Below are 10,417 nucleotides of genomic sequence, written 5' to 3' on the forward strand. Positions count from 1 at the left end.
TTCACGAACGAAAAAAACACAAATATCTCCTATACTGAGAGCAGTAATGCGTAAATACAATATAATCAAACGTACAATGAAACAAGATATGCGGTGCATAGACCGTTAACCCTTCTTCACTCAACCCGACTTTTGTTTTGTGTGTGGAGTTACAATTTTATGAGAACTGACTCATAATAAATGAAATGGTTTGTTTTATTAAAAGGGAGTTACAATTTTATGAGAACTGACTCATAATAAATGAAATGGTTTGTTTTATTAAAAGGGACACGACTGTAGGAGAACTATTAGTAATACACGTTTCGAACGCACAGTAGATACGATTGTATGAATATAGGTTATGCTTGTATACTAAATAGTCATATATCCCTTCTCAGTCACGGTCATTCCATATTTTCAAGAAACTGTCTACGGCTTGATAGCATAGTTAAGCAGATGTCAATATACAAGTCTTTCATACTTCTTAAAATGGCTTTGTGATTAACCGATTATATTTACACCTCGCCGCTAAAATCAAAAGGCATCGCTTCTTTACCAGTCCATCTGTTTGCTTTTAAAGTCCATGCGTTTGTTTCCAATCCATTTATTAGCTTTTAACACTTTATCCTGATTTGAAAAGCAAGACAGCTGTCTGCCCCAAGTAGAAATAGATGAAGTTCTTCGTCTCGTGTGTCACGTAGCTGCCGAAGTTGCGGCCGACGATGCAATGCCAGGCAGGACTGTGCACCTTGTCGAATTCCTTCTTGATGTAGGCGGCGACATCCTTCTCCATCTGGTATTTCCCGAAGGCGATGGCGGCAACATCGGTCGCGGAATTCTGCATGTCTTTGTCCATGTCGGCGTTCTTGATGACGGCTTTGTCGCCGGTTAGATGGGTACGATTCGAGATCGACATCGTGATGGAGAGCGGAATCGAAGTGAAAGATCACGAGAAGAGGAAAATCCCAATTTGCACTCTTTCTGAAAAAATTAGAAGTGAAAGGACTGTCTGTTAATATCATAAACATACGCTGGGTATTCTGAATGGGTTTTTTTTAAATAAAAAATAACTATGTTTGGTAAAGAAAATAATATAATTGTTTGTTTTATAGGTTAAAATGGTTTAAACGGTTTTCCTGGTGACTATTTGAATGTGCGCTCCATCTCAAACAATAACAAGAATGTGGACTTTTGTAAACACACATTAGGGGGTTGATTCCCGAATGTAAACATTGTACTTCATAATTACGTTGACACTTATTCTCATTTGATGCACATGCACATGTTCAAATGTAATTAACGTTACAAAGTATGCCTTTTCATTCATGACATTAGGCCATTCCTAGCGAATCATATTTCTTTTTATGACACAAAGGAATCGGTTATTTTAATTGCAGTGGCCTTGTTAGCTATTTATCTGAAGCTTGTAAACATGACAAATCAAACTACATTATCCTGGTGAAAATGTATTATCTATGTATTATCTCGGTGAATCTGTGACCTGATTTTGTAATGAAAAACATTTTGTTCATTTTCTATCAAAAGAGAAGGACTTATTCAGCCATATAACTTCAACATGAAAGGAAACGAAATGAACAGTTCTTGATTTGCAAACAAAGTAGTAATCTTCTTTTTTACTCCTGACCCATTTGAGCGACGCAAAGCTATTACAAAGTTTAATTCACGAAAATCACCTTCAACGTTAAAATGGGATAATACAGGGGGAAACCATAAATACATAAATACATATCGGTCGACCCTTTGCCCCTTCGATAACAAAATGAAGGGTATTGACATGTGAACTTTGCTACGCTTTCCTCACTCCCCATCATCACAAAAGACATCTTTGATAAAGATTTAGAAAATAGACAACCCTTTTCTTCTTTTCAGTAGAATCATGAAAGGAAATCAAAGAAAGTATGTCAATATGTTTTGTATCTCACCTTCAATATTTGAAGTAGCTCTTCAGATTTGACCCAGCTTCTTTCTATTTTGATTTGTTTTGATTAATATGCCGAGATGGTCCCCTCACTCTCTATCCGAATGGCGACTATGACAAAGTGATCAAACTCCTATAAAATCGCGAATAGTGTTTTGATAAAGAAGTGCATATTTGTCATTATTGTTTGCTTTTGACTCATAAAAACCTGTCGACAAACAATTCAACAGGTCAATGATATTTCCTTCATAAACTTCATCTTCAATCCTTTTCATTGTTTGATTAATACCCTTGAGCCTCAACTCAAACTCCCAAACTCAGTAGCTTTTAACAGTAGCTTATAACACATTCACTGATTTCATAAAAGATATTGACATTGGAATTCCTAGCATTATTCCCACACCCACGGATTAAGGGAAGATGAATAGAAAAGCCACTTTTTTCTACTTTTCTGCCAGAATTTCAATATTTATTCTGTTACGGCCTTTTTGGTGACATGTAAGGGTTTTAGAAGTGGGTGCGCTGCATTGGCATGCATGATTGATAGTTCCTGTCTTTGTTGAATTATCTAAGAACATTTTCAATCAGGTCTGACGAGGAATAATAAGAATAGTAATATATTGTGCTCATGCTTGCGAAAATTTGTGTAAGAATTTTATTTCTACCATTAGGTTAAAGGTACTATGCAGTGGCGGATCCCCCTTGAGAAAAAATAATGTAAAAACACGTGATTTTTACCTTTTGGGGGGGGGGGGTTGGGCCCCTCCCCTAAGAAATCCTGGATCCGCACCTGGTACTACGTCCCATTTGCAGGCCCAAAAAATGAAAAGGTTAAATTCCAACGGCATTTGAATGATAATACTACTTTAGAACTTCCCTATAAAAGGTGGGGCTTGAAAATGTCTTCAAGTGGGAAAATAACGAATAATAGTTGTCAAATCGACTTAGGAAAAGTTAGGAGCTATAGAGCCAATAAGTAATAGTCTTGATTTTTATACCATTGTACCGAATGGTCATATGTTTTATGCTGCGCAAAGATTCAATCAATTTAATTTTAGCCATCATCTTTTTTTATCTTTTGTCGACAAACCTTGGTTTGTCGACAAGCCTCCTTTGTGAATTCGGGCCAATATGTCTGACAGTGAAGTGTAGCAAGTAAACGGGTTTCCTTGCATAATTTGAATATTAGGACACTGCTAACGTTTAAATTTCACAGAAAGGACATACATGACATATTCATAATTCCTGCAAAATTCTACAGAATTTGAGATCTGCAAAAAGGACATAGTACCTTTAATGAGATACAATATCGGAGGGGGGGGGGGGCGACGACGATTTCTGGAAGGTTCTGGCCTAGTTCAATAGAGGTCCATTTTTTCAGGTTTCATGAGACCAAACTTTTACGAGACCCATATACCCAGACACTCTTAAAAACTAGTTTAAAATATAACACAAAAACAAAAAATTGAAAAATGTCTTCAGTCCTGTTTCATGCATGATGAAAGTGAACATTAAACTATACAAGCATACCGATAGCAATTAAGAGAAGTGTAATTGGCATATTTAATTTCTAATAAACTGAATTTTAACAGTATGTGATAACTTATGAATGTCATCATTTCAACATCAGTGTGACGAGATAGAGAGTAATATAGCCACAAAGAGACAATAAGAGTGAGAGTTAGACTGAAGAAGGGAACGAAAAAACGATGAAGAGAGAGAGAGAGAGAAAGAAAGAGAGAGAGAGAAGAAAAATAAAAGAGAGACACAGAGAGAGACCTTCAAGTTAGAGACAGAGAGAGAGAGAGTGACATATATACATGACTATGTATATACATTTTTCTGTAGGTCTATATAAATATATATATATATAAAGAGAGAGAGAGAGAGAGAGAGAGAGAGAGAGAGAGAGAGAGAGACCACGTTGTCTAATATAAATAATAGGTGTGAGGATCTTCATTCTAACAGTGTCTGATCAATTCATGGACTGTTGATCGTGCCGGGTGAAAATATTTAATAAAGAGTAAATAGGATTGCAACACTCTACTGTCTTGTTTGCTGCTCGAGAACCGTGTACGAGTAAATGCATTTATCTCTATTATGATTTTTTTTCGGGGTCACACGTATTTCATAAGGCCTAAACAAAAAAGTAGTAACACCTGCTATTGGGCAAAAACGCCCACATGGTTTCAACTTACTATAAACCACTACTATATGCCTCTATGAGGTATAACTCATGTAAGCCGTAAGTCTTTTTTATTCTAATTTATGCTAGCAGATATTCAACTTACATCGTACTTTCACTCTAACTAATATATTCATTACACCACGTTTCTTCTTGTCCGATAAAAGCAGGTACTATCACCAGCAATGAAGTCCTCAGAAATATTGTTTTTAATAAACAGTCTCATCATGACCTTTTTAAAGTGATTGTCATGTTATATTTTATTGAAATGAATCACAATATATTCGTTGATATCTCTCTCTAAAAAGAAAAGAAAAAATTCTCGGCCGTGAGTTGGAAGAGGGAATCATTGATATTCTTTTCCGGTTGCTTAGAGATAGGGAAAAGGCTGGTGATCCTTTGTTCTTTCACCTGTTCGTAAAATATCTTTCAACGATTTGTATTATAATGCAGGTTTATCTTTTCTCATATTATATTTCAGACAGTGGTGTGTTTTTTTTACAATTTTGAATCCGAAAGTCTGAAGACAAAAATATAATATATCAACGTTATGATTCTATAATTGTTTGCAAAAATCAATTGTGTGTATGTTGTATTAAATCATGGTCTAAATATTCAATTCATGGGCGTCACAGAGGCGTTAAGTTGCCATGGCGACTTTGACACGTAAGTTGTTACCAAATAAAATAACAGCGAATTGTGAGTACCCACTATATGCCTAGGTGTAGACGGGAAGATAATTCACAGAAATGAGTGGGAGTAAGAGTGGGAGTGAGAGAAATAGAGAGAGAGCGAGACAGAGAGAGGGACAGAGAGAGAGAGAGAGAGAGAGAGAGAGAGAGAGAGAGAGATAGTGAGGGTGAGGGGGGGGGGGGGGGGAGAAGGGATAAAGGGAAGTATGAAGAAAGAAAGTGAGAATGAGAGCCATTTGTTTTAAGGCAAAGACGTGATTTTTTTCTCGTTTTGTACATCATCGTTTCATAAACTAAATCTAAAAGCATTCCTAATATGTTTTGAGTTCGTAGAGTATGGATAATATAATTATGTATGATTTAAACGGTTGATTATGCATCTGTAAATATAAACCCATTGTCTACTGGAACCGGATGATTCCTGTATAGAGCCTATGGGAATGCGAGAATCCAGTTGTCAACGGGTTAATTATTGAATGGAACTTAATTGAATCGAATCAAAGTAGTAATCATGTCGGCTTTATGCTCGAGAAGCTTTGCTGTTACAGAGGTTAACATTGTTTCGAGAGCAAAGAACTATTATCAGCATTTGCAAATGCGATTCTTATTTATGTTGCTCGTGATGAACTCTATTTCAATCTCCATGTTATCTTTTGTTATCATTAAGGTAATGAACAATAATTCAAAGATTCACAGAAATATAATCTTTTTATGAATTAAAAGTATCAGTTTATTTCAATATGTTTTTAAGAAGACAAAAGTCATAATACAATTTGTTTATGAATAATACAGATTTTGTTAATACAATCATCGCATAAAGCTATATAAGGCTATGGAAATAAAATGTCAAATGTATGAACAATCCATTTCAGCTGTAATTATTCTTACTGTCAAAACCCGATTGCATTATTACGACCTAAGAGGTCACTTTTTTTTCTTTTTTTTTGTCTCGAAATTTGAAAATTTTACATTTTGCTCCGTTGGGGGGGGGGGGGGGGGGGGGGTAAGGTCACCTTTTTTAGGTCAGCCATGGGATTTTTTTTTCTTCTTAAATAAATAAAATAATAATAAAAAAAAATATCCAAGGGGGGGGGGGGGGGGGGTTTACACACAGAAAAATAACAAAGGGGGGGGGGGGGGTTAACCCCCCCCCCCCCCCTGTGTACGCGCCTGATTATAAGTCCTTGAATTTCCTACGTGAAAATTCATTATTTCTTACTCCAACCAATGATTATGAAATTATAATGTAGTTCAACACCTTAATTCTACAAAATCTAGTGGCCATAATAGTATAAGTGTTCACTTATTGAAACAAATAATCTTTATTATATACCTCACTTAAGTAATCCAGCAATCTGATTGGTCGAAATTGCATTCATAAACTTTAACTGTTCCCGAAAATTCGCAGTAACCATGGTTAAAACAGTTCTAAAATCCCAATAGCCATGGTTGGGAAATTGGGAAAATAGGTCAGTCTCCATGGTTACCCCATAGGAATAAACTTGTAACCTACGCGTACAAGACAGTAAAAAGCAGGATAACGGATTACAGCACCAAGTTTATACATCTTAATTTAGAAAAGGATATACTTTGATCAAAACAAAAATGAAGAGAGCGACGTTCCACCATCTCATGTGTGATGATATATGATTATACTTGATGCGTACGAAATATAACATCAATTATAATGCTTTACTGTTTGAAGAGATGTTACATATATCAGCATTTAAGAAAAATGTGCATCTTGGTATAGCCTGAATCCGCAAGAGTTTTTAATGTTATTAATTCAGGAAGTTCACACTCTCGTGGCTTGTAGCACAACGATTTATCCAGACTTGAAAAGTAAGATGGCGACTTGTCCTAGGTAGAAGTAGATGAAATGCTTGGTCTCGTGCGTCACGTAGCTGCCGAAGTTGCGGCCGACGATGCAATGCCAGGTAGGATTGTGTTTTTTGTCGAACTCCTTCTTGATGTGGGCGGCGATGTCCTTCTCGATGTTGAACTTCTCCATCGACTGGTTGGCGCATTCGATTGCGTCCCGCTGCATTTCATCTGTCATGTCAGCGTTCTTGATCACGGCTTTGCGTTCAGACATGATGACAGGTTTATGAGTCTCTGTGCAGGAGAAAAGGTAGAAATAAACTTAATTTCAATATACTGAAAATAATACTATAATATTCCGCTTTTATATATAGCACTTAATACAAATGTCTGTAAGCGCTTTACAGATATACTATTAGCCCGGTCATTGGATTCAATACTTGCCCGCACACACTGTGTGCGCAGTCTCCACTCCTTGGGGAGCTTTTCAGCCAGGCGTTACTTGACGCTCAAAAACTGTTTGACCAACAATGACGGTCGCATCCTACCGGGTACCCATTTACACCTGGGTGGAGAGTAGCAAGTACATGTTAATATCTTGCCAAAGGATATTAGTGCCGTGTCGGGATTGGAACCCTCGACCTTCGCATCTCCAGTCAAGCGCCTTAAACCACTCGGCCAAGACACTCCCATACAGTGGCCACGACATGGTCAATGTTATACTTATCTAATGGGCAGGGGGCACATGCCCCGGGCGGCACTTGAATAGGCGCAAACAACGCAAAACAGCGAGAGGGGCACAAAAAAAAATGCAAAAGAAATACAAACACACAAAAAGGGGAAGGAACAAACATAAAATCATTAACCATATTTATCAAAATTCGCAGGGAAAAGCGCATTAAAGAATAGAGTTTATATGGGCTTAAAACGCATTAAAAAAAAAAAATTGCTTGCTTTGTTCCCTCGCATACGGTGACCAAACACTAATATCGGTAAAGTACAGTGCCGCTTGAGGAAGGATAAGGAGTGGTATGGAGGCATACCTGCAAAACATGTACACAGGAAGGCCCAAGACCAAGTATCTAAATCACGGGCCTAACGAAAGCTTTCAGAGTTGTCCAAAAAGGGGCGTTGACGCGAAAACGTGTGCAGAAGTATTTAATATTGCGGTTCCTATAGAAAATGAAATTTCTCGCACTACAACCCCTACAAATTTAATGTACCCCCTGGAAAATGCACACTTCCAAGAGCAACCTTATTCCCATTCGAGCTTGTCAATTTAGGGTAAATATAGGGGGTTACTTTTGGTTAGTTTTCCGAGGGATACATGTCCTAATACGCAATCTCATAACTATATCGACATACAGATAATTCAGAATTATTTAAAGTTATAGGTCGAATGATAATTATAATAAAAAAAACGGTGCTTACAAAGCGCTTACCACCGACGTCTCTAAGCGCTATAACAAACAAAATACAATGATAAACAATTACATATCAAACAAAACAAAAAATTACAAATAAACCTACAAATTACGATACATATGAAATATACATCATTATCATCAAAAGCAACTTTGAATAAATGTGTCTTAAGAAAAGCTTTGAATTGGTTGACAGTCTGACAGTTTTTGACATGTAAAGGTAGTTTGTTCCAAAGTTCAGCTTACCAGATTGTACAAAGTCGAAGTTAATGGCAATTGTGCATGAATCTAGCTTGTTCGTCCCTCCTCTAACTGTGGCAAAGTCTCACAATGAGGAAATATTACCAAAATGAGGAATTATAGACGCCTCATGAGTTTCCAATTGGGCTTCTCAATATTTATTCAATTGTTAGCCATCATAAATTTATCTGAAGAAAAAGAACAGAGCAGACCACAAGGAAAGAGAGAAAGAGGGGGAATGAAATCTATTCACTATTGTTGACACAGTTCTGATTATGTTTATTGAAAATATTTTGGAGGAAAAATACCATATTGTGAATTTAGGCGTACGTCATTGGACGGTTTCTCACGTCAACAGTAGCTTTTCACTATGGCTTGTAACACTAGCTGTGAGGCTAGAGTATTATATCACCATGTCATATAAAGCCCACCCGGTGTAAAGTTTAATTTTGAGGAAGAAAAAAGTGTGTCCAGGAATTATAGGGTCAATAAATGTTGTGTTGTACAGATTCTACATAGGCGTATTATTTACTTTTAAATGTAGAAAGTGATATATTTTCTTTATCAGTGCGATAGCGAGGAAATAGTCTAATAATTGAAACAAATCATATTGGTACATTCAAATTGCAACTAATCATTATGTTCATAGATTTTGTTTAAATATTAATAACAATGCAGTGAACATTTCTAATGCCCGATGTGTGTCAAGATTGACACTCCTGGTACAATTGTGACAAATAAAGTATACTAATTGTGGCATACAGCTATAGGCCTAAAGAAATTCAAGAACAATAGCCAAGCAAAAATAAGCCGGTTATTTATTTTTCACCTTTTCCGTCATTGAAATTTTGTTTTGTTATTGAACTAAACAAGCCTTTCCAATTAAAGCTTGGTGCAGATACATTATTGTACAAGTTCGCCGGATACGTCTCATTATCAAGAAAAATGGCTGCGCCCATGCCAAGAATAACTTCATTTATATGTAGTACACTTTCTTGAGGAATATTGTACATCTAAATTTATTATAGGTAATATCTAGCTAATATCCCATTCTCACTGGGGGTAAGGTACATAGTTTTCACGCAAAAACGAATCATCAAGTCAATTACGACAAAATTGTCCCTCCCTGGTTCGTCCGTTTGGTACGGAAGGTACGCCCTGTTAGGAAAACAATGATACATGAAACAAAAATTGAAAAAAAAGAACTATAAAGCTAACGGAAAAAATTCTGGCAAAAGAAGGGAACAATACGCGTAACCGATGTGTAATGGGCGTACAACTGGTGATAACATTTGGCGGATATACTCGTCTAGAACGTATAGTTTCAACTTCGCTTGCGTCAAACAAAGACCCAAATGTCTTTCAATTTGAAAAGGGTCACATCGTGTGACCACGCCTATTTAAAATTATATATTACATATCATAACTTTCTTGACATTGCTTTCAATGATTTCTCAGAAAACAAATTAGGAAAATCGCATTGCGTGATTGGTAATGTTGGGAAGGAGAATGCTTTTTTGTGATTCTTGGAAGAGAGAAAAAACACCAGAAAATTCATGCCATACGACTTTTAGTACCAATTGCAATTCGTTTATATGAAAAACAAATTGATTCCTTCTTCTTAGTAGGAAACAAGTTTCAGTTTTAGTTTCTAGTTTATTGTTTCCATATTTCGCATGATGCAATTATTATTACGATATAAAGCAATACTTGAAAATACATTTTTGCAGCCAATTGCAAACAGTGCTTGCCAGTTTTTTTACGCATAATATCAGTGACAAAGGGTTATTATGATATGTAAAAGAATATATAATGCTAAACAAATCTGAAAGAAAATAAATTTATGAAAAAGTGGGAAAATTTCCAAACCAGATTACTAAAGGCCTCTTGGCAGACACCACTCGCTCTCGCGTTCCCTCGGGTTTTCGCGATTAGTCTCTTTTTAGTCGCTCGGCGTCAGATATAAATATCATCATCAGACACGAGCTCTTGTCTAAAGGCTATGATAAATCAAGCTTGTTATCCGTCGTGTGATCGACCTATAACCTTACACTCGCGTGGCAAATTGCGTCCAAAGTTCGACTTGTGAACACGTGTTATATAGGCAATGGCGAGCTGGCGACCTTTTTTGATCAAA

At 36.5% G+C, this 10,417-nt stretch overlaps 1 protein-coding gene across 1 annotated transcript; it reads right to left on the minus strand.

Moving 5' to 3' along the window:
- Positions 1–424: 424 nt before the first annotated feature.
- Positions 425–8,531, minus strand: LOC586976. The gene is made up of 3 exons (XM_003726590.3): positions 8,287–8,531; positions 6,622–6,910; positions 425–902 (listed from the first exon to the last, which is right to left on the minus strand). The coding sequence occupies exons 2-3, from the start codon at positions 6,888–6,890 to the stop codon at positions 602–604; spliced, it is 570 nt and encodes a 189-aa protein (XP_003726638.2). The 5' UTR covers positions 6,891–6,910; positions 8,287–8,531; the 3' UTR covers positions 425–601.
- Between the last annotated feature and the right edge of the window lie 1,886 nt (positions 8,532–10,417).

This window comes from Strongylocentrotus purpuratus, unplaced genomic scaffold, assembly GCF_000002235.5.
Source record: "Strongylocentrotus purpuratus isolate Spur 01 unplaced genomic scaffold, Spur_5.0 spur5_scaffold_2, whole genome shotgun sequence".
NCBI lineage: Eukaryota > Metazoa > Echinodermata > Echinoidea > Camarodonta > Strongylocentrotidae > Strongylocentrotus > Strongylocentrotus purpuratus.